Source organism: Bos mutus, chromosome 21 (genome assembly GCF_027580195.1).
Source record: "Bos mutus isolate GX-2022 chromosome 21, NWIPB_WYAK_1.1, whole genome shotgun sequence".
Classification (NCBI taxonomy): domain Eukaryota; kingdom Metazoa; phylum Chordata; class Mammalia; order Artiodactyla; family Bovidae; genus Bos; species Bos mutus.
The window spans coordinates 20,407,600-20,435,356 of NC_091637.1; the positions used below are offsets into that span (position 1 = coordinate 20,407,600).

The window sequence follows — 27,757 nt, forward strand, 5'->3', positions numbered from 1 at the left end:
TTATGTTTAGTTCTGGACAGGCACTTCCACAGTTTATCGGGGGGAGGTAGAGGGGGCTTTATATAGCAGCTTCGCGTGCTCCACGGCTGGGACTGGGTAGTTTCTCTGGGCCTGTTCTGTTTCTTCCTTGAAACTTGCCCTGTAATTCACTTTCCTCAATCATAAAACAGGGATTAGATGATCAGTAAGCACCCTTCCAATTCTAAAATTCTGTGACTCATTGTATTTTAGGAAAAATGAGTTTGCTGTTGTTTCAACATAAGGAGGCGCTTGAATTTTAAGCCTTCGGTTTCTTATTGCAGAAGGAAAGATTGTGTCCCCCTTTAGAGCAGTTTTAGGCACTGTGCTCCTCTAAAGGCCACTAGTGCCCCTGTAAGTGCTAATTCTAAGGGCCTCTCTTTCCCTTCACCCTTTGAAAATGGTGAACTCTAACCACCATCTATTAGTGGTTGTCTTCTAACTTGATCTCACTGTTAATCCGCTTTTCCTTCTTGTAAGGCTTCCATGATAATTTTGTCCTCCTGAGTCTCCTAGGCTGTATTTCCATCTCTTTTGTTTCCTCTGTCTGTGGATCCTCCTTTGTTGCCATCTCCTTCACTGTCTTTTGTTGTTATCCGCTTGCCCATCCCAAGCTTTTGTCTCACTGCTGAACTTCACGCTATTATTTCCAACATGACCATTCCATGGGCAGTTGAAATTCAGCACATCTAAAATAAACTCTCAAGCTGAGCTTCATGTCTCCACGTGGGGCCCCTAAACCTGCCCCTCTTCCTGTTTCCCTAATTGACATTCTCATCATCTGCCCTAGTTTTGTTCATGCAAGAAATTATATCCTTGACCTTAGATTTTTTTTTTTCTTTTTATCCACCACATTCAGCTGGTCCCCCTACCTATTATTTCTAAATGCTTCTAGATCATTTCTCTTCACCATCCCCATGGCAGATGTACTTGTTTTGACCCGGGCTTTTTGCAAAACTGTCCCTGCCATTTACTTCGCCTCCAGTCTGTTCCCCAATCCACAGTGCTGCCACTTCTTAAAAGAAAGATCCAGGGACTTCCCTGGTGGTCCAGTGGTTAAGAGTCCGCCCTGCAATGCAGGGGATACAGGTTCAATCCTTGGTCAGGGAACCAAGATCCTACATACCTCAGAGCAACTAAATGCGCATAACTAGAGTTATGCCAGAATGAAAGATCCCGTGTCTGTCAACTGAAACCCAACGCAGCCAAATAAATAAATATTAAAAAAAAAAAGAAGAAGACCCAAACCTGTGTTGTTAGGTCATCAAAAGTATTCTTTCCACAGGAAAATGACAATGCTATGTTGAAATTCCAAGGAAAATGCATACCTCAAGTATCCAGCTAGAAGCTTGACAGTGTTACACCAAACTAGTGTGCAAGATCAAAGACACTGCTGACAGGACTGTTAGTTTGTAAAAAGAATTACACAGTCAGAAAAACAAACTATGGCCAAGTGAATAAACGGTGGCAGTGCATTGCACTTAAATTCTAGGACAGTGCAGTTCACTAGGACTATAATATGATCCTTCTGTATACATACATTTCAAAGCATTTTACATGCTGAGTATATGCCCTGAATTATCTTCCAACGGTTCTATGACTTTGTTAGCTTCAGAACTAGTGTAAAGCACATGATAGCAAAATGGTCTTATCTCTGGAAACTTACAACCCTGGCCACCTGTCTGAAGATCACAAGTTTTTGATGCTTTCTGGAAAACTCTCAACTTGATCAACAAAGAGAGCAAGAGTGGTGCCTGTAGGCCACCCAGTGGTGCGAATGTTTGGCGCACGGCTAACAAGTTAAAGGACGTTGAAAACGGCAGTGAAGTTCTTCTGAAAGTGAAAAAAAAACAGTCATGAAGGTTAAGCAAACAAGCATCCTTTACTTTTCTTTCAGGGAAAAGGCAAATGAAGAGAATTCACAGACACCACTGTTGGCCAATAAACATGGGGGAAATGTGCAATTTCCGTTATTATCAAGCAAGCAACTATTCTTATCAAGCAAAGCAATGTCACAATGACAGCAGTACTCCATGCTGCTGAGTTTAAGGAAGGTATTCTTCCAGCGAGGATGCCTTGGTGGTGAGGGCAAATTAATAAATACAACCTGTCTGAAGAGGGAGCATAAAGTAATTACACTTCTAGGAACTAACCCTAAGAAAGAATGCAAGATGCTGAGATTGAGGTATGAAAACATTTATTTATACAAATGACACCTAAATATTCATCAACTGTAAAAGAGTTGAATTTCATGAATCTACATGACCATATATTACACAACCATGAAAAAGTGATATGTAAGCATTAAGTGCTTCCCTGGTGGCTCAGATAGTAAAGAATCTGCCTTCAATGCTGGAGAACTGGGTTCGATCCCTGAGCTGGGAAGATCCCCTGGAGGAGGGCATGGAAACCCACTACAGTATTCTTGCCTGGAGAATCCCTACAGACAGAGGAGCCTAGCAGGCTACATTCCATGTGGTAGCAGGGAGTCGGACACACTCAAGTGAGCACAGCACACAGCTGCAAGCAACTTTGTCGAGTTTTGAGTCTTTAATTTTTCACGGGACAATTATATAAACCCATGTAGTTTTAAAGAAAACCACGATCCAGGTAATCTCATTTATATACCAATCGTTACCTGGGAAATCACAAACCTTTTAGAGATACTTCCTTCTGTAGAACGGCGGTGTTTACCTAGCAGGATGGTTGGGCTTCCCAGGTGGTTCAGTGGTAACGGATCCGCCTGCCAGTGCTGGAGAGGCAGGTTGGATCCCATGGACAGAGAAGCCTGGCAGGCCACAGTCCATTGGGGTCGCAGAGTCGTACACTACTTAGCGACTGCTGCTGCTGCTAAGTCGCTTCAGTCATGTCCGACTCTGGGCGACCCCATAGACGGCAGCCCACCAGGCTCCCCTGTCCCTGGGATTCTCCAGGCAAGAACACTGGAGTGGGTTGCCATTTCCTTCTCCAATGAACAACAAAAGCAGGATGGTTGAGAAGATTAAATGAGATCACTAGAAAAGCACCGGCCGGAGAGCAAGGTCCAACGTCCCTCCCTCTCCCCTTTAGGTCCTGCTTTCCTCTATCTGGGGAAACGGCCACCAAAGCTCGGTCTTCAGGACTGCTGCCTGAAAGAGCGAGGGAAAGATATTAAGGCGCCAGGCTTTTCTGTGACTCCTGCTGTCGTCACCCGGCCGGCCGAGGGCGGCAAGGCGTTTTAAACGCACCAAGCCAGGGAGACCGGGAGACTCGGCGGTCTCTAGGCAGAGACGCGCCCTTTGAAAACCGCGCCCTGTGCGCAGGCCCCCCCGCCCCAAACCGCGGCGCGCCGGTGGGCGGGGTGAGGGCGGGGCTTCTCGAGGAGCGACGGGACGGGGCACCAATCGCGGGGCTTATACCGCCTCCGGTTCGGTTTGAAATTCTGCCGAGGGCTAACGGCTCGCGCAGCTGCGAGCTGGAGACGCCGCTGGTGCTTGCTGGGGGTTGCTGCGATCGGCCCGCGTGGAGAAGGTCGGGGGCCTAGACGCCCGCCCGCTTGGAGCGTCCGTCATGAGGAGAAGGTGCATGTGGGGGGCGTCGAGGGGGCGCGGGAGGGAGCGACTCCCCTTCTGGGTGCGGGGCGGTGCGGGGTCCGAGGGGCCACCCTCCACCCGGGGTCGGGGCGTCCTGTCAGCCGCGCCCGAGTGAGGCCGGGAGCGGCCGGGCTCCGCTGGGAAGCTGTGAGCCAGGGCAAGGGCCGCGGGCCGCTGGCGGCGGGGAGGCCAGACCTGACGCACCCTTTCCCCGGCGGCCTCCGGCCCCCGCAGGTCCAGCCGCCCCGAGTGGGCCGAGCGCAGGGGCCCGGGATCAGCGGCGAGGTGGGGAGGGCGGTCGGGCCCGCGGCGTCGGAGCTGGAGTCCGGGAGCCCCACCCTCTCCGCCCGCCTAGCGTCTCAGGTGCTGCTTATTGGAACCGACGGCTTGTTTTATGTATGTCCTGAGTTTTTTGTGGTTAGGGTTTCAATAAAGCTGTCAAGTTTTAAATTTAGCGTTGCATTTCAGTGTCTCAGGGTTGCAGTGTTAATACTTTACTCGAATTGGAAACATAGCTTGGTTTTCTTGCAAGTTCAGAAAACTCCCAATTAAGGAATACTTGTCCGGTCGTTTTAGCAACTTTTCAGGCATTGAGGGAGAAGGGGGGTGGGCGGGAAGGGGTGTCCGAATTGAAATTGCGACCAGACTCATCACTCCGCCTCTTACCTGCCTTGTAACTTTGGGCAATGATGTTGAATGTCAGTTTGCTCATCACTAAAATGAAAACAATGCCAGGGCTAGGATTTTTGTGTTAAAAGTGATACAGATGTTAACCTTATTTTCTGAAAGTAGTGAATGAACCATTGTGATAATTCATTATTAAATAATTCGTAGTTATTGGTCAAACTGGTTAATGTATGGCTTTGTAAGGCTCTTCCTTCCATGGTTACTGATTCTGAAGGTTCTTTTTCAAATACTTGTCCTTGGGAGAATGGGAATGGAGTACAAATCACTGGTACCACTGGAAGACAAATATTGGGTGTCAGGTTGTGGATGACAAATAACTTCTTATTTAAAAGAGAGCACAGTTAAGCTGCTCTGTGTTTCAGCTAATGACACATTCTGAAGACTGGTAAAATTTTAAACGACATTTTACAGAAGACTCTTACTCCCCAGTCCATTAGCAGTTTTTGGATTGTTCAGGCATCTACTGCTTTCAAGAAAGTGAATGATGGGGAAGGAAAAGTTATCAATTAACTTTGGTTCCAGCCTGACAGATCTAACAACTGGAATTACTATGCTAACAAAACCAGAATTTCAGGTAATCTGGTTTCAAGTATTCATATTTAAAGAAGACTATGAGAAATACGCCTGAAAAATATGGTTATCAGAATGGTCACTGAATTAACTATTGGCTTGATTTCTGAAGCAGATTGTACAGAGGAGCTTAACAAGCTTTTCTAGAGGGCTATTTAGAAAAAAAAAAATAGGAGGTAGATCAGTGGAACGCTGCCAGAAGGTAGGAAATCATTTAAAGGGCCATGTAGGATATCTTCTGGGCTAGTGACTTAAGAGTCTCCAGACTGGAAAAATTGGCCCCGTTCAACCTCTGTATTCTTGAATGATATTCTTGTAAGCACCCTCAGTTTTTCAAATGATGTAGTATAAGAAAAAAATCTCAAATTTGCACCTTTTCAGGAATTACCTGAATCCAATTAGCAAGGCAGTACATAATTGTACCATGATAATTTTTTTTACATTTTTTATGCTTTTAATTTACTTTTAAAGTTTTATTGAAATACAATTGATTTACAATGTTGTGTTAATTTCTGCTGTATAGCAAAGTGATTCAGTTATAAATATATTCTTTTCCATTATGGTTTATTCCCAGGGTATTGAATATAGTTCTGTGTGCTATATAATTTGAATCTGCTAATCCCAAACTCCCAATCCTTCCTTCTCCCTTGGCAACCGCAAATAGGTTCTCTATATCTTTGAGTCTGTCGTGTGTCACATTTTAGATTCTTGATGCTGCTGCTAAGTCGCTTCAGTCATGTCCGACTCTGTGCGGCCCCATAGACGGCAGCCCACCAGGCTCCCCTGTCCCTGGGATTCTCCAGGCAAGAACACTGGAGTGGGCTGCCATTTCCTTCTCCAGTGCATGAAAGTGAAAAGTGAAAGTGAAGTCGCTCAGTCGTTTCTGACTCTTAGCGACCCCATGGCCTGCAGCCTACCAGGCTCCTCCATCCATGGGATTTTCCAGGCTGGAGTGGGGTGCCACTGCCTTCTCCGAGATTCTTGATAGCATGTGGTATTTGTCTGTCTTTCTGATTTACTTCACTTATGATAATCTCTCTAGGTCCATTTGTGTTGCTGCAAATGGCATTATTTTCTTTCTTATGGCTGAGTAATATTCCATTGTATATATAGACAATGTGTATATATATATATATATATACACACACATATATATATGTATATAATATATATACACACCACACCTTCTTTATCCATTCGTCTGTTGATGGACATTTAGGTTGTTTCCCACTATTGTAAATAGCAGTGCTGTGAACACTAGGGATGCATGTATTTTCAAATTATAGTTTAGTCTGGGTATGTGCCCAGGAGTAGAATTGCTGGATCATATGGCAACTCCATTTTTTTTTTTTTGAGGAACCTCCAAACTGTTCTCCATAGAGGCAGCACCAACTTACATTCCCTCCAGTGGGGTAGGAGGGTTCTCTTCACATCTTCTCCAGCGTTTGTTGTTTGTAGACTTTTAATGATGGCTGTTCTGACCAGTTATGAGGTGGTACCTCATTATGGTTTTGATTTGCATTTCTCTACTAATTAGTGATGCTGAGAATCTTTTCATGTGCCTACTGGCCATCTGTATGTCTTCTTTGGGTAAATGTCTATTAAGGTCTTCTGTGCATTTTTTGATTGGGTTGTTCCTCTTTTTTTTATTGTTGTATGAGCTGTTTGTGTATTTTGGAGATTAAGCCCTTGTCTGTCACATCATTTGCAAATATTTTCTCCCATTCTGTAGGTTTTCTTTTCATTTTTTTTTTATTAATTAATTTTTGGCTGTGCTGGGTCTTTGTGGCTGTTTCTCTAGTTGCGGTGTACACAGTGCCTGGACTTCTTATTGCAGTGTCTTCTCTTGTTGCAGAGCACAGGCTCTAGAGTATGAGCTCAGTGGTGGTGACGCATAGGCTTAGTTGCCCCAGGCATGTGGAATCTTCCCAGAGCAGGAATTGAACCCATGTCTCCTGCATTGGCAGGCAGATTCTTAACCACTGGACCACCAAGGAAGTCCCAATAAATTCTTTTAAACACTCTTTATTATGTGTGTTATTGATATTGCCATCTGGTATAGGCAGCTAGTATCTGTGCAAAAGCTTTTCTGCAACTAGAACAGGAAACCTTTACATTGGGATTTCTTGGCTAGAAAAATGTCTTGGAAATAAGTATATTAAAACTATGGAGAAACTGATGTTCCTGGAGATCTAGGCTGGTGATTTAGAAACCCTGAATATGCTGTAACAGAGAGGGGGCCAGTGAGAGCCTCTAGCCTCATTTCTTGCACAGAAAAGCTTCAGTGACTTGTTCCAGGCCTCCTGGCTGATTGGTAGCAAAGCACATCCAGAGTTTAACTGTAGCAGATACTGCCAACAGTCTCAAGGTGGTGTACTAATTCACTCCAACCAGTAGTGTGTAAAAGTTCTGGCTTTTCTATATACTCATCAACACTGATCAGGGGTTAATATCCAAAATATATAAAGAATGTACACAACTCAACATTAAGAAAACAAACACCCTTAACTAAAAACGGGTAGAGGATCTGAATAGACATTTTTCCAAGGAAGACATACAGATGGTCAATGGGCACATGAAAAGATGCTTAACATCACTAATCAAAAGGGAAATGCAGATCAGAACCACAATGAAATATTCACCTCACAACTGTCAGAATCACTTTTATTAAAGATAACAGATAACATGAATTGGCAAGGATACTGGGAAAAGGGAACCCTTGTGCACTGTTGGTGGGGATGTAAATGGAGTAGCCACTATGGAAAACAGTTGGCGATCTCTCAAAAAATTAAATATAGAACTATCAGGGACTTCCCTGGCCGTCCAGTGGTTAAGAATCTGCCTTGCAATTCAGGGGATGTGGGTTTGATTCCTGGTCAGGGAACTGAGATCCCATATGCCACAATGAAAAGATCCTGCAGGCAGCAATGAAGATCCCACAGCAACACAGACCCAGTGCAGCCAAATTAAAAAAAAGAAAAATACAAACTTCCAGTTACAAAATAAATGAGTTACAGGTATGAGATGGATAGTGTGCAGAATGTAGTCAAGAATTAGGTAATATCTTGTATGGTGACCTATTGTAGCTAGACTTATTCTGGTGATAAGTTTGAAATGTATAGAAATGTGTTCACTAATATTCACTCTGTGCTCTAGCAGCAACTAACATAGTGCTAGAGCCAGACATCCTGGAATGTGAAGTCAGGTGGGCCTTAGAAAGCATCATTACGAACAAAGCTAGTGGAGGTGATGGAATTCCAGTAGATGGTGATGGAATTCCAGATTCCAGTAGTCCTGAAAGATGATGCTTTGAAAGTGCTGCACTCAATATGCCAGCAAATTTGGAAAACTCAGCAGTGGCCACAGGACTGGAAAAGGTCAGTTTTCATTCCAATCCCAAAGAAAGGCAATGCCAAAGAATGCTCAAACTACCGCACAATTGCTCTCATCTCACTAGTAAAGTAATGCTAGTAAAGTAATGCTCAAAATTCTCCAAGCCAGGTTTCAGCAATACGTGAACCGTGAACTACCCGATGTTCAAGCTGGTTTTAGAAAAGGCAGAGGAACCAGAGATCAAATTGCCAACATCCACTGGATCATGGGAAAAGCCAGAGAGTTCCAGAAAAACATCTATTTCTGCTTTGTTGACTATGCCAAAGCCTTTGACTGTGTGGATCACAATAAACTGTGGAAAATTCTGAAAGAGATGGGAATACCAGACCACCTGACCTGCCTCTTGAGAAATCTGTATGCAGGTCAGGAAGCAACAGTTAGAACCGGACATGGAACAACAGACTGGTTCCAAATAGGAAAAGGAGTACGTCAAGGCTGTATATTGTCACCCTGCTTATTTAACTTATATGCAGAGTACATCATGAGAAACGCTGGACTAGAAGAAACACAAGCTGGAATCAAGATTGCTGGGAGAAATATCAATAACCTCAGATATGCAGATGACACCACCCTTATGGCAGAAAGTGAAGAGGAACTAAAAAGCCTCTTGATGAAAAGTGAAAGTGGAGAGTGAAAAAGTTGGCTTAAAGCTCAACATTCAGAAAACGAAGATCATGGCATCCGGTCCCATCACTTCATGGGAAATAGATGGGGAAACAGTGGAAACAGTGTCAGACTTTATTTTTGGGGGCTCCAAAATCACTGCAGATGGTGACTGCAGACATGAAATTAAAAGACGTTTACTCCTTGGAAGGAAAGTTATGACCAACCTAGATAGCATACTCAAAAGAAGAGACATTACTTTACCAACAAAGGTCCGTTTAGTCAAGGCTATGGTTTTTCCAGTGGTCATGTATGGATGTGAGAGTTGGACTGTGAAGAAGGCTGAGTGCTGAAGAATGGATGCTTTTGAACTGTGGTGTTGGAGAAGACTCTTGAGAGTCCCTTGGACTGCAAGGAGATCCAACCAGTCCATTCTGAAGGAGATCAGTCTTGGGATTTCTTTGGAAGGAATGATGCTAAAACTGAAACTCCAGTACTTTGGCCACCTCATGCGAAGAGTTGACTCATTGGAAAAGACTTGATGCTGGGAGGGATTGGGGGCAGGAGGAGAAGGAGACGACAGAGGATGAGACGGCTGGATGGCATCACTGACTCAATGGACGTGAGTCTGAGTGAACTCCGGGGGTTATGTTCAGGGAGGCCTGGTGTGCTGCAATTCATGGAGTCGCAAAGAGTTGGACACGACTGAGCAACTGAACTGAACTGATAGGTCAATTATATTTCAGAAACAAGCAAGTTCAGAGAAAAAGAGATTAGTTTTATCTTACCAGTCTGGGGGTAGGGGGAAGGAAGAATTGGATGAGGGCAGTCAGAAGGTTATAAGATAAGTCAGGATTTTAAAAAATTTGTATTTCATTAATGTATTTTTGGCTATATTGGGTCTTTGTTGCTACGTGGGCTTTCTCTAGTTGCTGTGAGCTGGGGCTACTCTCTAATTGCAGTGCACAGACTTCTCATTGCAGTGGCTTCTCTGTTGCAAAGTGCGGGCTCTGGGGTGCATGGGCTCAGTAGTTGTGGTGCACAGACTAAGTTGCCCCATGGCATGTGGAATCCTTCCAGAGCAGGGACCAAACCCATCTCCCCTGTATTGGCAATCACATTTTTAACCAATGGACCACCACAGAAGTCCAGATAAATCAGTTTTAAGATAAGTAATAGGGATGTAATGTACATGATCAATATAATTGGCACCACTGTGTGTTATTTATTAAAGTTGTTAAAGAGTAATACTGAGTTCTAGTCGTAAGAAAAATAATTTTTAAATTTCTTTAATATTTTACCTATATGAAATGATAGATGTTTACTAAACTTATTATGGTAACACTTCATGATGTATATAAATCAAGTCATTGTGCTGTATACCTTAAACTTATACAGTGCTGTATATTAATTATAGCTTAATAAAACTGGAAGGGAAAAAGATGAATAACAAATTTGCAATAAACTTCCAGCTGTTTTATAGGAGCTGACATTTTTGTCTGTTTTTCCATACTATACTGCCGTAGATAGAATCATCGATTGAAGTCCAGATTCTGAATATTATTCAAAAGATTGAATTTACACAGTGTAAGACTGGATTTCTACAATGTAACATGATACTGGATTTTGCTTTTCCAGGGTTGTGGTGTTTGTGGGGGGAAGGATAGGGGACTAGTTAAAGATGAATTAAGTTGAATGCTTATTTCCAATTTTTTTAGCCTTGAGCCCACTGAGAAACTAGTTTTAGTTTCTGTAAATACAGTTTTTAGACTGGAGGCAGTGGCTCAGGTAGCTGGCTTCTCTTTTGCTTTTTAGTGAGGTGCTGGCAGAGGAGTCCATAGTATGTCTCCAGAAAGCCCTGAATCACCTTCGGGAAATATGGGAATTGATTGGCATTCCAGAGGACCAGCGGTTACAAAGAACTGAGGTTGTAAAGAAGCACATCAAGGTGAGTTTAGTAGCACTGGCCTCTCTGCAGTGGGACGGGGGTAAGGACATTGGTGTCTCATCTAAAATAGCATATAGAAGCAACGCTAGGGTGTCACAGGCTCCTCGTGGTTTTGTTTGCATGTTTGTTTTGGCCAAGCCATGGGGATCCTAGTTCCCGGACCAAGGATTGAACCTGGGTCCTCTGCACTGGGAGTATGGAGTCTTAACCACCGGACCACCAGGGAAGTCCTGGTTTTTTTTAAGTCCTTTCTTAAAATTTTGAAACTGTGAGGTTTTTAGTGTTGTTTGACGTTAATGGGGGAAAACCCAAAACTTTTATAGGACTGTTTTCTCTCTCATAGGACCTCCTGGATATGATGATTGCTGAAGAGGAAAGCCTGAAGGAGAGACTTATCAAAAGCATAGCCGTCTGTCAAAAAGAGCTGAATACTCTGTGCAGCGAGTTAAATGTCGAGCCTTTTCATGTATGTGGCAGGGTGTCAGGGGATCCTGTTTGGGTCTGAGACTTAGGGAAAAACTTTGATTTGGAGCTCCAGGTGGAAAGTTTCCTTGTAGGGCTGATACTGGACATAAGAAATGGGTGGAACATGTTGCCTAGTTACTTGGTTCCAGCAAAGCCATTTTTTCACTTATATAAATAAGTTGCCCTGTTGAGAGGTGAAACACCTAAGTGTTGCAATGTTTTAGTCAAAAACAAATTTCCTATTCCTATCAATTAGTAGGACATAAAAATTTTTTTAACTCTGAGCTTAGTTAAAAGAGGAATAGATGATATCATTCCATTCTTTCTTTGAAAGAAAATGAAAAGAGCTGCTGCTGCTGCTAAGTCGCTTCAGTCGTGTCTGACTGTGCGACCCCATAGACGGCAGCCCACCACGCTCCCCCGTCCCTGGGATTCTCCAGGCAAGAACACTGGAGTGGGTTGCCATTTCCTTCTCCAATGCATGAAGGTGAAGAGCTACTTAAGAAACAAAAGTGATGAGTGATATAAGGGAAAGTTACCCCCAAAACCTGCCTTTGTGGATTTTTTCATACTTGAAAGCTGCACACCACTGAACCAGCTAGAGTGGCCACGTGAGAAGAAGTATTTCCATAGTAGGAATATCAGGAGAGTGAGGTCAAACCCAGGGATGCTCATCTGTGTTTCTTGCTGAGAGTTTGCTGTCCCGTGCTCCAGCACGAGTCAGACATGAACGCAGACACCAGCAAGCATGACGTCAATGACAGAGGGACCCCGAAACATTGCCCTGGTTAGAACCAGTAAAATCAGTGTTGGGATCATGAAAGTGAAGACAAATGTGAGGGTTGGGAAGGTAACTGGAATAGAGGTGGGTGCAGGGACAGCACACAGGGGGCTGATGTGGTGCCAGTAAGGTCTCAGGCCCCTCTCCCTGTTACAGAAAGAACTGCTTGGGGATCTAGATGGAGGCAGCCTCGGAGGAGGACACTGTGTTTAAAGAGTTAAGGATAATTAATATCTTGTAGCCGTGAGCAATCAGGCAGACTTGGATATCAACACAAATGGCATAAATACATTGATTTTGAACAGAGAGTCCTTTTTATTTTTTAATTGAAGGATAATTGCTGTACAGAATTTTGTTGTTTTTTGAGATTCCTTCTTTAGTCTTTTTTTTTTTTTTTAACTTTTGATATGAAATTGGATGAGAAGTTAGGTATTCAGTAGTACATCTCCCTTAAATTATATGACAATTCCTAGTTTAATGTTGAATAAAATTTATAGGACATATAACTGCCACTTTTTTCTTCTGCTTATCAGGAGTAGAGCAAGGAGTACAAATGGATTTTTATTGGTTAAGTGATAACCTTTGATTATTGGGATGGTTAAATGATGTTCTTAGGACTATTGGGATAAACATTTAGTTAGGAGCTAAATAACCATAGCTAACTCAAAGCAAGGTTTTCAACCATTTTTACCTCTGGTAAAATTGCCCTGGCACCTTCCCTTATTGGGGAACCTTGTTAGGGGGCCCTCTCTGTGCCATATTCTGTTAGGTTAACAAATAAGTTAACTTATTTGTAAGTTTAACTAAAAGTCTGTCATCCTAGTCTTTTTTTTTCATCGTCTTTCTCCTCCTCTGAAGAAATCCACTTGGCACCTTAACAGTGGTACATTGTCTCCTACAGGAAGAAGGAGAGACAACCATCTTGCAACTAGAAAAGGATTTGCGCACTCAGGTGGAACTGAGGAGGAAACAGAAAAAGGAAAGAAAACAAGAACTGAAAATTCTTCAAGAACAAGATCAAGAACTGTGTGAAATTCTTTGCATGCCCCATTATGAAATCGACAGCACCTCAGTTCCCAGCTTAGAAGAGCTGAACCAGTTTAGACAACACGTGGCAACTTTGAGGGAAACAAAAGTATGCTAACATTGGTGTTTCTGTTCAGTTTGCCAAGTAGCGTGTAACTCTTTGTGACCCCATGGACTGCAGCACACCAGGCTTCCCTGTCCTGCAGTATCTCCTGCAGTTTGTTCAAATTCATGTTCATTGAGTCAGTGATGCTGTGTAACCATCTCATCCTCTGTCGCCCCCTTCTCCTCCTGCCTTCAATTTTTCCCAGCATCAGGGTCTTTTCCAATGAATCGGCTCTTTGCATCAAGTGGCCAAAATATTAGGAGCTTCAGTTTCAGCATCAGTCCTTCCAATGAATATTCAGGACTGATATCCTTTAGGATTGAGTAGTTTGATCTTGCAGTCCCAAGAGTCTTCTCCAGCACCACAGTGTAAAAGCATCAATTCTTCGGTTCTCATCCTTTATAGTCCAACTCTCATACCCGTACATGACTACTGGAAAGACCATAGCTTTGATTATATGGACCTTTGTCAACAAAGTGATATCTTTGTTTTTTAATATTCTGTCTAGGTTTGTCATAGCTTTATGTCAACATTCATATGTCCTAGAAGTCATTTGACTTTCCTCCAGGTATCTTATAATCATCTTCTTTCATAGGCATCTAGGCGTGAGGAGTTTGTTAACATAAAGAGACAGATCATACTGTGTATGGAGGAATTAGAGCACACGCCAGACACAAGCTTTGAAAGAGACGTGGTGTGTGAAGATGAAGAAGCCTTCTGTTTATCTCTGGAAAATATTGCAACACTACAGAAGTTGCTCCGGCAGGTAATGTTGCTCAGATTATGGCCTGGGATCTCCACAGTATCCAGCAATTTGGGGAAAAAAAAAACTTGCGGTTTTTTCCTTTAAGATAAAGAGAGTATTATATGAAATACAACCTTGAATATTTTTTTTTAAACAAAAACCTTAATTTATATGTAGTTCTAAGAATATGAAATTCAGGATTTGGGTGAAAAACTAAGATATTTGAATTAGTGTTTGACTGAAAAAAAAATTTTTTTTTTTTAGTTAAAATTTAAATCCTAATTTTGGAGATCTGAGACCCTACTACCATAATGACAGCCTTATAGTTTGTTTTCAGAAGTCATGAAAAAGCTCTTCACAGTCTTGTGAAAGGACTTCTCCATGGGGGTAAAGATGTATCTTTGTGGGAAGCCAGAGGGCTTTCTCTCTGCTGCTGTCATTGCTGTAACCACTGGCTTTCCTTGCTACAGCTGGAAGTGCGAAAATCACAAAATGAAGCAGTGTGTGAGGGGCTGCGTGCTCAGATACGAGAGCTCTGGGATAGGTTGCAAATACCTGCAGAAGAAAGAGAAGCTGTGGCCACGGTTATGACTGGGTCGAAGGCCAAGGTCCGGAAAGCGGTAAGGAACCCTAAGGGCACTGGGTCAGCTTTTTGGTGTCAAGTGTGATATCTCTGGGGCTTCCCTAGTGGCTCAGTGGTAAAGAATCCACCTGCCAGTGCAGGAGATGTGGGTTCAATCCCTGGGTCAGGAAGATCCCTTGGAATAGGAAGTGGCAACCCAGTCTGGTATTCTTGCCTGGGAAATCCCATGGACAGAGGAGCCTGGTGGGCTACGTAGTCCATGGAGTCGCAAAGAGTTACAGACAACTGAGCGACTGAGCATGAGCACTCACTGATGTCTTGACCAGCTTCTGCCTTGCGTGAACCTGTTTTTTTCTTTCTTTTTTTAACATTTATTTATTTGGCTGCATCAGGTCTTAGTTTCATGCAGGATCTAGTTCCCTGACCAGGGATTGAACCTGGGCCCCCTGCATTGGGAGCGCAGAGTCTTAGCCACTAGACCATCAAGGAAATCCTGAGTGAGCCTGTTTTTAAGACAAGCATCAGAAAAGGGTGGCAGTAGCCTGATCATCTGTTATTTTTTGTGTATGTTTCTTAGATTTCTGGCTCCTAGGATATCATTGTTATAGAGTGTTGACTTGCCACTGTGGTTTTGTGTTGTAATTTTATTAAAAAGGGCTTTCCTTATGGCTCAGCTGGTAAAGAATCTGCCTACAATGTGGGAGACCTGGGTTCTATCCCTGGGTTGGGAAGATCCCCTGGAAAAGGGAAAGGCTACCCACTCCAGTATTCTGGCCTGGAGAATTCCATGGACTGTAGTCCATGGGGTCGCAAAGAGTTGGACGCAACTGAGCAACTTTCACTTCACTTTATTAAAAAGGGGGAAAATATTTTGCAAATTTACATAAATATACAAATATGACAAGCACTTTTAACAGGTCTTTTTGTTTTAGCTGCAATTAGAAGTGGATCGGTTGGAAGAACTGAAAATGCAAAACATGAAGAAAGTGATTGAGGCAATCCGAGTGGAGGTGGCTCAGTACTGGGACAGGTGTTTTTATAGCCAGGAGCAGAGACAGGCTTTCGCTGCTTACTACTCTGGTTCGTATAGAAGTGTCGCTCTTCATGTGGCTGCTCACTTGTGTTTTACATGCAGACATTCACTGGGAAGTATTTCCTCTGGAACAGAGGCATACATTTCCAAGCCATTCAGCATAAATTGCCATTCCTGTTCAAATAAGCATTTGCAAATGCTATTGGGAAATGAGGGATCTCTGAAGCAGCATAACTCTGTGGACTGCCTGTAGGTGTGAAGCTCAGGTTTATCAGGTGCTTACTCTGCTGCCAGGTGCAAAGTCAGACTCTTAACAGGATTATCTCACTTAATACTCATGTTAAGGGATGAGGAAGGACACTGAGGCACATAAATGTTGCACAGCTTAACCCAGAGACACACAGCAGGTCAACGGCAGAGCCCACTTTTGAGCCCAGGAGTATGCCCCCAAGAGCCCAACGGAATTCTGGTCTGAACTGAATATAAAGATGCTGCTGTCTTTACTGAATTCCACATTTCTGGACATTTTCTGTGACTCAGCCCTCTATTGGGCAGCATGAAAAGAAAGAATATGAAAGAAACGTAAGACAAGGCAAAAGATGACAGAAGTTTTGAGAATCTTAGTCATATTATTCTACACCTTAGTCAGTCTCCAGTCCTTCCGGCTGATGGTGACAAACCTGGCTTTTATTATCTATAGCATACAATTACTCGTGTATCACTTTTACTGTCAGGGGGAAAACTCTGCTTCCATTTTAGGGGGATGAGGGATTAGTGAATTGGGATACTAAACACTGGAGGGATTTCTTAAAACTACTGGGCCTGTATCTTGCAGAGGACTACACAGAAAATCTGCTCCAGCTCCATGATGCCGAGATCGTGCGGTTAAGAAACTACTATGAGGTTCACAAAGAACTCTTTGAAGGTGTCCAGAAGTGGGAAGAGAGTTGGAGGCTTTTCTTAGAGTTTGAGGTACTGCCCTACTTTTTGTCTGTTTTCCTTAGAGTACAGTGTAGTGTTAAGAAAGCATCCTCTGCGTGGAGTCAGAGCCTGTTTCCTTTGCTGTTTACCAGGTTTTATCATTACATCTGTAATTTACTGCTAATCCATCTGTATTTGTCAAGCTTAGAAACATGTAAGAGAAAAACCCCAAATTAATTCCTTCAATAAGGCTGAAGTTTCTTGCATAAAGGAAGTCTAGAGGTAGGCAGTGCAAGGCAGGTATAGCCGTTCTATAGTCTGTGGGGTCCCAGGCTTCTCCAGTTCATAGCTCCTCCACTGCTGAGGGGTGGGTCTAAGCTCAGGTCCACGGTGGTTCTGGAGCTCCCACCACAGCGTTTCACACAGCGTGTGAAGGCGGGAGCGCAAAAGGCACTGCTCCCACCCTCTGAGAGCCTTTCCCAGGCTCTCTTCATAGCACCGCCACTTAAATGCCACACCAGCTACTGGCGAGGCTGGGAGAACTGCTACCGTAGGTAAATCCAGGGTCTGTTTCTAAGGAAGGAGAGAAGAGTGGATGTAGGGGCGGGTAACTAACATTCTGTACTGTTCAAACTTTTGCTATTATCTTAGAAAATTGCCTGGTTATTGGGGCACATTTGTGTACTCTGTATTCCTTTTGTTCTGATAGACAGCATGAATAGGTTCCCTTAGAGCATTTAGAGTTCAGAGCTGGGATCGGGTTGAGGCAAGTGAGACACCTCAGGCATGAAATTCATGAGATTTATTCTCAGGTCCAACCAGTCCTGATAGAGCTGGAACAGCCCTTTAGCAAATCCGGAGTTTAACTCCAAGTTTATAGGCAGGAAAGTAGGACTCAGAAGTAGAGAAAACTGTGCTTGCTTCGGCAGCACATATACTAAAATTGGAACGACAAAGAAGATTAGCATGGCCCCTGCGCAAGGATGACACGCAAATTCATGAAGCGTTCCATATTTTTGCCCCTGTGTTTGCTTCCCTGAACTTTCCAGGCTGAACTCCCGGCTCCCCACTTTCCTCTCCCACCCTCCCTAGGACTGGTGGGCCGCAGGGTCAGGGCAGGCACGGGGCTGGCCAGCACACACAGGTCCCAGGCCATCATGGGAGAAGGGCTGGGGCCTTGGGGGATCTTGTCCTCCACAGCTGGCCTGCTGTTAAACATTAAAACCATTTACCAACCCCCCCCCCAAAAAAAAAGTAGAGAAAACTGCGTGAGATCACACAGCTGTTTAAAAGCAGGTGTTCTAGGCCTCCATTCCTCCTTACTTCTGGTAGAAAGCAAGGAGGAGGAGGAGTGAAAGTCAAGAGCTCAACCATAAAAAAGAATATTTTGCCACTGGCAACAACTTGGATGGACCTATAGGGTATTACACTTAGTAAAATAACTCAGAGAAAAAGATGACTATTGTAAGATACCACTCATATGTGGAATCTAGAAAATAAACTAATACATATAATATAACAAAAAAACAGACTCACAGACATAGAAACAAACTAATGGTTACCAGTGGGGAGGGGGAAACTGGGACTATTCAGGAGTAGGGGATTAAGAAGTACAACTACTATGTATAAAATAACTAAGCCACTGGGATACATTGTACAGCATGGAACACTGTAGAGCATAGCCAATATTTTATAATAACTATAAATGGAGTATGACCTTTACAAATTGTGAATCACTGTGTTGTACACCTGAAACTTATACAATATTGTAAATCAAGTATATAATTTAAATATATATATATAAAGCTAGTAAAGAACCAAATATGCAACCCTTGTTTACATGGCAATGTTTAAGGAAAAATAAGAAACTAATTACCATTCCTTTTAGATATGCTTATAGAAAGTCACTAATCAAACAGCCTGGAAAGGAAATAGAATTTATCAGTTTGGTCCCCAAATTGTCAAGACTGTTTCTAAACTTTTTTGATTATCTGCCCTGTTTTTTAGTGTATTCACCTAATTTGTATTTATAAATTATAAACTTACATTACTATTCTGATATATTGTAGAACGTAACTAAAAACAGAAAAGTTAAAAAGAATAAGAAGCCTAACATTTTATATTTTTTGTCCATTTTGTGAGGGTTAATTTAATAAAAATCACATGATCTGTAAACCCTTTCACTGAGCACATTTAAGCTGTGTTGTCTTAATACAGTGGGAGTGGGCAAGTTGGGGAGTCACCAGCAAGCCCTCTGAGTGTAGACCTCCTGCTTGTCCCCCCGCACCCCCCATTTCCCTTTGGTGACCTCTGAACCAAGGAAAGGAGCCAGTGACATTGTGCAGTAAATATGAAAGCCTGTCTTACTTTTTAGATGGAAAAGGAAACAGTAGTTTTCCTGCACCCCAGTGTTTGACCTTGCATCTCCCCGGGAGTAGTCACACCCCACTCCCTGCCTTAGAAAGCCACCATGTCTCACTGCTCAGAGTGGGTGGGGATGAAAACTCGGAAGTCTCCTTACAAGTATGCATCCATTTATGAGAGCATGGATTCTAGCAGAAGTGACTGACTGTCAGGCATTTAGTCTAATTAAAATGTGTTTTTCACAGAGAAAAGCTTCAGATCCAAGTCGATTTACAAATCGTGGAGGAAATCTTCTAAAAGAGGAAAAGCAGAGAGCCAAGCTCCAAAAAACACTCCCTAAGGTAATACTGTTGCTGAGAATGTTTGGTGCGTGGCTACAAAATATCTCACTTTTTGTATATCCCTTGCTTTGAATCATTTTGCCCCCAAACTGTATTCTCTTCCAAAGGTTAGGCAAGGATAGTAAGTACGTGCTGGCTCTGCTAGTTTCAAGTATTCCTTGATAACTGAATATCAAGTTTTATTATGTTTTTAGGACTGCCACAACAGAGTACCAGAGACTAGGTGGCTTAAACAACAGAAATTCATCTTCTCAGTCCTGGAGGCTAGAAGTCTGAGATCAAGGTGTCAGCAGGGCTGGTTTTCCGAGGCTTCTTTCCTGCCTCCACACAGTTATCTTCTCCCTGTATCTCCACACAGTCCTCCTACTGTATGTGTGTATGTTTAAATTTTCTTACAAAGCTGCAGTCATGTTGGATTAGGACTCGCCCTTATGACCTCATTTTAACTTAATTACATCTGTGTTAAAATAAAGTCATGTTCTGAGGTACTGGGGATTAGGACATCAGCATATGAATTTGGCAGGGGGCACAATTGAGCCCATAACACAAGGTGACCTTTTGAGAAAGTGCTTTGGACTTCATTACTGTTCTCTATTTTAATAATAATAGTTAACATTTATTGAATTAAGTGCCAGATACTGTCTTAGAGTGCTTTCCATTTATTAATTCACTTAATTGTCACAACATCCTTAAGAGGTTGGTATTATTATTTCCATTTTTACAGATGAGCAAACTGAGGGACTAAGCACTTAAGTACCTGGCCCACCTCTTCCGAGCCAGTAAAGGGTGGATCCCAGGCTGCAGCCTAGCTAGTGCTGCTCTGTGAACACTGCCTGCTTAATGTTGCAGGTTCCCCCAGTGCTGCCTCCAGCTTCCAGCACCAGAACTTTAGTGGGCAGGCTCTGGGTTCTCACTTTTTCCCACCTTCAAGTGTATTATGAATGAACCATGCTCGGACTGATTTCTGGCCACTCTGGCCTGTTCCCATATGGGTCCAGCTACCTGAAGTCAGGCTAATGATACTCTGAGTGGGTAAGAGGCGTTCTTTGGGAGAATCATTTCTTTTAGGTTTCACACCAAAGATTTGATGTAATTAACATGTCCTTGTTTCTGGTCTCAGTTGGAAGAGGAGTTGAAAGCAAGGATTGAAATGTGGGAACGAGAGCATTCAAAGGCATTTGTGGTGAATGGGCAGAAATTCATGGAGTATGTAACAGAACAGTGGGAGATGCACCAATTGGAGAAAGAGAGAGCCAAGCAGGAACGAGTAAGTGAACCCAACTTGGGAATTGGGGAAGAGCAATGAGGGAGCGGCCCACAGTCTCTGCCAGGGCTCTAGGTTGGCTAAAGAAGTCGCAGCTCGTGGCAGCTCTTTTAGCGTTGTACTTTTGGCCCTTCCTCTGCTCCCATCCCAGAGCTGTTTTCCTTCTGGGATTTATCACTCTTGCCCCTGACTTTCACATAGCAACTAAAGAACAAGAAGCAGACAGAGACAGAGATGCTCTACGGCAGTACTCCGCGAACACCCAAGCGGCGAGGACCGACACCCAGCACTCCAGGCAAAGTGCGCAAGGTAACGCGGAGCTGCCTGAGCTGCTGGGCTCTAATGTGTGTCAGATGTTGAGTCCCGGATTAAACTCAGGGTGCCGGCAGCTGCCAACAGTCTGTAATGATGAAAACCTTCAGAGGTTCATTCTGTAATTCCAACAAGTGACCATGGCACTGTGTGAAGTAAGACTTTCATGCTTGGCAAATAGAATAGCTAATGTTCCTTAACCTCTAGAGCAGGAAACCAGGGAGTCCGTCCTTTCCTTCCTTCCATCCTTCTTTTTTTTAAACCTTTTCTTTAATAAATGGAGTGCTATTTTCCTCTTTGCTCCTCAACTCATACTTTATAACATATAAAATGTTTTTTAAAAAATCACCTATAGTGTGTAACTCCAGAAGCACCAATGAGAATATTTGGTGGTTTTCCTGCTTTTATAAAAAGGTTTTTAAAATAGTGTATTTTCATAAAACAGAGATCACAGAATATATAATTTTGATTTCTTTTTCAGAGAATTAAACTTTCTATAAATATGCTCATTATTAGCTGGTATATTCTATTTTTTTGACATTCTGTCATTTATTAAACTAGTTCCCTATTGTTTGATATTAGGTACTTAATTTTTTATTAGGAAAATAATGTGATGAAATTTTTAGAACATATTATAAATTTTTACCCATCACACCCAAAGTTTCCTTTTGCCCTTTTATATTCTCTGCTTTTTGTACCCATCCCCCACAGCTCCTGGCAACTACAGCTTTGTTCGCTCAGTACTATTGATTAATTTGCATTTTCTAACATTTTGTAGAAATAGATTCACACAGTGTGTATACTTCTGTGTCTGATTTTTTTCATCTGTGTTATGTCAGTAGGTTACTCTTTTTATTGTTGAACAGTATTCCACTGGATGTATATACCACAGTTTGCTTATCTAGTTGCCTGTGTTGATGGATATTTAGCTTATTTCTAGTTTTCTGGCTACTACAAATAAAGCTCCTGTAAATATTTATGTGTAAGTCTTTGTATGGATATATGCTTTTATTTCTCTTGGGTAAATACCCAAGAGTGACATGGCTGGGTCTTAGGATAGTTGCCTGTTTAACTTTTCGAAACAAAATGGTTGTCCCATTTTATAGTTCCACCTGCTGGATGCAACACTGAACACTTTTCTAGACTGCTTCCCGTCCTCACTCCTCTGTAGTGTAAGGATGGGTTACTCAGCACGTTGTCTCACGTCAGTAATCTTGTGTCTTGTTCTAGCTGAACACTACCACCATGTCCAATGCTACGGCCAACAGCAGCATTCGGCCTGTCTTTTCGGGGACAGTCTACCGCTCTCCTGTGTCTCGACTTCCACCTTCTGGCAGCAAGGTCAGTATGCTCTGTGTACAAGCACATCTGCAACACCGGCCCGACCTATGCACTCCAGGGTCTGTTGGGAGGCAGAGATACTGAATACTTTCCTCTGGACTGAGAAGGAGCTTTGAGACCGAAAAACAAAGCAGGTAGCTTCATAAAGTGCAATTATGAAGTTTACTATGGGTAATTTACATACAGGCAGGATCTGAGGACAGTGACCCAGAGGCATTTGCATCTGCACTCAAGCACTGAAAGGGGTACAGAGGCCAAAGCTTAAGATGTAGACACATCTGTAGGACACATCTAGGAGCAGCGCGTCTGTACTGATAGGCACTGTGCAGTCTTCCTTCTCCCAGGGTCTCGAGACCACCAATCACCTGCCTCAACAAAAGGCATTCTTCAGTTTTCGTATCAGGTGAAGGCAAGGGTCAGACTTGATAGGGACTTTGTCTGGCTTGGGCACATTCCTTGTGTGTAGGTTGAAGGTCAGTCATGCAGGACCGGGAGAGGGTGGGACTGCAGGCCTAAGGTGGAGCTGACATAAAGGAGTCAGTGTGGGTCAGCCACACAAGGCCCCACCTACTTGTTCCAGTTTCTAAGGTCCTTGTATCCAATTATCATTGAGATGCTGAGAGTTAACAGATGGAAGCTAACTAGTCTCTCAAAGACTAAATGAGAGAAGAGGAGAGAATGGTCATCCTGAGCCCTGACTAATGTTGTGGGAAGCACTGGGATGGCTGAGAAACTGAAATTTCCATTGAAAGCCTGGTCTTCAGTGATCCTGTGTGAGGTCCCTGCATGTGGGTTCCAGCCCAGTGACATTGGATGACTAGGTGCAGACAGGAACTCTCACCCCAGGAGAGGGGTGAGGAGTGTGTGCTAAAACGTGTTCAGTCTTTCAAGTATTCTACAGACTATGCTCAAGATAAGGGTTCTGCAGATCATTGGGAATCTGTATTTGTTAAACCAGAAGAATAGGATTACAGACACATGAATAAAGACAGTGTCTGTCAGCCTTTGATAATTTGTGTATGTGTAGTCATTATAAGGGTGATACATTGAAGGATCTTTCTTTTCTCTACAGCCAGTCATCACTTCCACCTGTTCGGGGAAAAAAACACCCCGTGCCGTCAAGCATGGAGCCAACAAGGAGAACCTGGAGCTCAATGGCAGCATCCTCAGCGGTGGGTACCCTGACTCGGCCCCCCCACGGCGCAACTTCAGCATTAATTCTGTTGCCAGCACCTATTCTGAGTTTGCGGTAATTCACCTTTTCTAGTATCTACCAGTCCCTGGGGAGCACACAGTTGGGGCAGAGGGGGTATCTCCCCAGGGGCACCCAGGCTGTTAGTTCGGACAGATCTTTGGAGGCTGAGAATCCCTTTCCTGACATGACCATGGCATGAAGTGGGGGTGGTTTAAGGGTGGTATACAGGAAGAAAGATGGCAGCAGCAACCAGACATTTAACCTGGATCCTTCTGCTTAAGAAATACCATTCCCTGGCTGCAGGAGGTAACCTTTCTAATCACTGCCCTGGTGCTCTCTTGGTGGAGTCTTGGTAATTGTCTTAATTCTTTGTTCTTAGAAGGATCCGTCCCTCTCTGACAGCTCCACTGTTGGGCTTCAGGTCTGTATGGCAACCCCTGCATGTCCCATGTCCCTTTTCCAAGCTGATCTGTCATCTGCTGGCTTCATTCCCATGTGGGCACAGGGCTGCACTAACCAATAATCTCAGCTGTATTATCATAAGATTTTTTTTTTTTTTTTAACAAAGGAAGCAGGAATCCCTAATACAAATACTAAATACTAATACTAAATCCCTAATACTAAAAATAGTAAATATCTGGGTTAAGTTCCCAACAGACTGACTAAACAGACTAACCTGCTGATTAACTTGTTCAGACTTGGATTCTCAGCCCCATCTAAAGTTAGGCAAAGTTTTTTTATCCTGTTATTTCACAACAGAGAATTTCCACCCTCCCCAGTTGTGACATTAAGGGCCTCCAGTGTGCTAGAAAGGAAAGGCCCTATCACGTGGGGAGGGGAGCCCCAGCTGTGTGCTGCCTACAAGGTTTTTGGCCTGTGTGCTGATTATTTCCTGGAGTATGTCTTACTAACCCCTCAGAGCTGCACTGCCAACTTTCTGTCTGCTCTGAGCTAGCCCATGCTCATTTCTTTGCCTTTGCCTATTTCTACCACACTGAGCTGCTAAAGCACATAGGAGGCACTGGAAGAAAGTTATTTTTCCTCCACAATGCTCTTCAGCTCCTAGTAACTTACTTCACTTTTACCAACACTTAACTGCAGTGCCCTCTCCTTAGTGATGTGTTCTTTTTTCCCTGAGTATCTAACTATTGAGAGGCGAGGCTGTCCTTCACCATTGTGGGGGATATTGAGTGAAAGCCTAGGGCATCAACTGTCTTACTGCAGTAATAGAGAATGTGACAGCTGCCCAAGGCTACAGCTCATTTTGAGCTCTGAAGCTCACTTTATATTCTTTCACTTTTGTCAAGTTATTTTTTTTTTTTAAGAGTTGTTTTATTATTATTTTGGCTATGCTGTGTGGCATGTAGGATCTTAGTTCCCCAACCAGGGATTGAACCTCAAGCTGTCTTCACCACTGATCTACCAGAGAAGTCCCTATCAAGTACTTGACTGTTGTGGTTCTACCTACAGAAGTGGGTACTTGTCACTGTGGGTAGCTGACTGCGGGCCACAAAGTCCAGCTTTCTCCTTCCTGTTTGCTCAGCCAGCCCCGCTTCATCCACTTGGTGCTTACACATAGCTGTCTTTGGCTCAGTCAGGCAGGCTCTCCTGGTTTGGGCTGGTGTGGCTGTGGGCTCCACCAGGCAGCACTGAAGCCAGTAGACTAACCTCTACTAACACCTGTCCTTTCTCACTGGCCAGCCATGCTTTGTCTTCTGCTTTAGTACCATGTGCTCCAGCACGAGATGAAATCACCAGCAGGTTAACAGGCCCTCAGCCCCAGGGATTGGTAGATATACACTCTGGCCCGTTGTTTCATAAAGGGCTCAAAAGAACAAAATTTGTTGCCTATCTAGCTTGACAACTCAGGGTACTTGGTGAAGTCTAAGGGATTTCTCTCCTGTGAGGTTTTAACAAAATGGACTGGCTGAGGAAAGCGATCAAGGGGCAAATACGCACCTGCTTAGTCTGTGACTAAGCATTCCCTTCCCTTGGATTCCTAACACAGCCTGTGCTGGGCTAGGGCCCACCATCTTAGAGAAACGCCCTCAGAGGGCTGTGTGCTGACATTCACTCGTGCTTACTCACCAGGGCAGGGCATGCATGAGAGGGGGCAGTACTGCCATTGATGTTATTTATTTTTCAACAGCGCGAACTTTCAAAGGCTTCCAAATCTGATGCTGCTTCCCGAATCCTCAATTCAACCAACATCCAGTCCTGAGAAGCCCTGATCAGTCACCCCTCTGAAGTTTTCTGTGCCTAATTATACAGGGTGGCTTTAATATTTCTTCAGTTTAGATGCTTGAAAGCCTGGACATGTTCCATTACCATGAGTCTAACTTAGAGAAGTGAATGAGTTACAGGTGAAAGTCATAAGCTTAGTGCGTCTTCAGACATTTGGTTTTGACTCAAGAAATACATTAAAACTTAGTTCATAGCAGTAAGTGTAAATTTTAGCATATGGAACTTAATTTCTTTTCCTGCCCCATAACTGTACTTGCTGAAGCATGATCAAGGGCTTGTTATATTTCACCTTTGAGTAGGAAAATGACTGTGTCCATCCTTGGGGTATGGGACATGAAGCAGTTTTTTGTCTGTACACTTACAATTAGCAATTAACATCTTTTTTGTTTAGGGATGTTCAATTAACGCTACAGCTTCAATAGCTTTGCTCTCACCTAAAGGCCTGTCCCCACCACACAGGACAGCCTTCCTCCTGATGAAGATGTCTGTGTGTCAGAAGTTGGGATGGCCTGACTCACTGCCAAAGAGGTGACAGGGAGGCTGGGAGCGCCTTTGTTCAGTCGTGTAGTTTTGTCATGTGGGGTGATGCTGTGGGTCGGGGGTGGTGTGTGAACACACATGCTTGTCTGAACTTCTGGGTCCAGTTCCCCCATCCCTGCGCCCCTGTGCCTGAGTCCCTCCACTCTCTGCACTTCATAGCCAAGTAGGGAGGCTGTTTGGTGGGTTGGGCTGTTCCTGTTCCTGTCGTGGAGACCTGGAACTTTGCACGTCAGTCCTGGGGAGTTATTCCTGCCGTAGCGTCCACGATGAGGCTCCTTCTTCACCTACCCTATTGATCACTACTGCGCTCCCCGAAGCACTATTATTTATTCTCCCTCTGCCTGTACCCTACTACTGTCAGCACAGTAAATGGTTCTTGGAAGCTTACAGGTGTGGATTTGGTCTGTTAGTCATGCGTATACATGTACTGATTTTAAAATATATTCTTAAATTAAAATGTATACTTATATTTCAGAAACATATATTGTAGTGGTGTTTTCATTGTTTCCCAATCACTTTTTGGTTGGTTTTTGTCTGAAAAACAACTAAAAGAACATACAAGAAATTTTTAGTCAGGAGCATGATTTTTACTTTGAGTGTTTCTAAATTAAGAGCATCTCTTGTCCTGAGAAAAAGTTTCCTGAGAGAAATAAAAAGCCTAACTCCCAAGTTTTCATTGCTAGTCTCTGTGTACAGCTGTATTTTCCTTTGGGTAAATACCTAGGAGTGAAATGGCTGGATCTTACATATGGTAGGTGTATGTTTAACTTTTTAAGAAACTGCCAGTCTGATTTCCAAAGTGGTTGGCTTATTTCACATTCTCATGATGTATTAAGGTTCCAGTTTCTTCACATCTTCTGTGACACTTGGTATGGTCTTTATGATTTTAGCCATTTTAGTAGCTGTGAAATGGTATCTCAATGTGGTTGTAATGTGCATTTTCCTAATGATGGTGTTTAACATTTTTTAAAAAAAAATTCTGTTTAACATCTTTTCACATGCTTCTCTGTGATCATTCTTACCTTCTCTGGTGAAGTACCTATTGAGTTCATTCTTTTTCATACAGTACCCAGTTGTCCAGCACCATTAGCTGAAAAGCTAAACTTTCTCCTGTAAGTTTCTGTTCCACTGATCTGTCTGTTCTAATGACTACGAGGATTTATATGAATTCTTAAAATCAGGTAAAGTTAACTTTCCAACTTTGTGTTTTTTAACATCATTTTCTCTGTTATAGGTCCTTTGCATTTTTGTATGAGTTTTAGGGGAAAAAGCTTGTCAATTTCTACAGAAAAATCTGGTAGAATTTTTACTGGCATTGCATTGAACCTGTAGACCAACTTGGGGAGAACTAATAACCCACAAACAAGGCATCTCTCTCCATTTATTTCTGTTTTCTTTAATTTCTCTCAGCAGTATTTTATAGGTCATGCGTACAAATATTTCACATCTTTGTCAGATTTATCCCTAAGTATTTCATATCTTGATGCTATTGTAAATGGTATCTTTTAATTCGAATTTCTGGTTGTTACTTGGCTACATATATAGTTGATTTTTGTATATTGCTCTTGTATCCTACAACTTGCTAAACTCACTAAAGAAAAATGAGGGAAAAAATGAGGAAAATTTAGTCAAAAAGACTAAAATACTTGGCAATTAACCAAGGAGGTTAATTGCAGAGTTCCAAAGAATAGCAAGGAGAGATAAA

The 27,757-nt window shown here is 43.0% G+C and overlaps 1 protein-coding gene and 2 non-coding genes across 13 annotated transcripts; 2 read left to right on the forward strand and 1 right to left on the reverse strand.

The window, feature by feature from the left end:
• Window positions 1–3,419: 3,419 nt before the first annotated feature.
• Window positions 3,420–26,439, forward strand: PRC1 (protein regulator of cytokinesis 1). Of its 11 annotated transcripts, none has more exons than XM_005895160.3 (15): window positions 3,420–3,578; window positions 10,659–10,791; window positions 11,135–11,257; window positions 12,939–13,172; window positions 13,765–13,935; window positions 14,385–14,534; window positions 15,430–15,577; window positions 16,366–16,502; window positions 19,061–19,156; window positions 20,277–20,423; window positions 20,622–20,729; window positions 21,963–22,073; window positions 23,146–23,322; window positions 23,648–23,689; window positions 25,418–26,439. In XM_005895160.3, the coding sequence occupies exons 1-15, from the start codon at window positions 3,568–3,570 to the stop codon at window positions 25,487–25,489; spliced, it is 1,860 nt and encodes a 619-aa protein (XP_005895222.1). In that variant the 5' UTR covers window positions 3,420–3,567; the 3' UTR covers window positions 25,490–26,439. The 11 variants fall into 11 exon arrangements, with proteins under 11 accessions (XP_005895222.1, XP_070214383.1, XP_070214382.1 ...); XM_070358282.1 differs by having other exon boundaries at window positions 25,972–26,439; XM_070358281.1 differs by having other exon boundaries at window positions 23,651–23,689.
• Window positions 14,914–14,986, reverse strand: TRNAG-CCC (transfer RNA glycine (anticodon CCC)). The gene has a single exon. It is a non-coding gene; the product is annotated as a tRNA-Gly (tRNA).
• Window positions 17,365–17,469, forward strand: LOC138984540 (U6 spliceosomal RNA). The gene has a single exon (XR_011461825.1). It is a non-coding gene; the product is annotated as a U6 spliceosomal RNA (small nuclear RNA).
• Window positions 26,440–27,757: the final 1,318 nt, after the last annotated feature.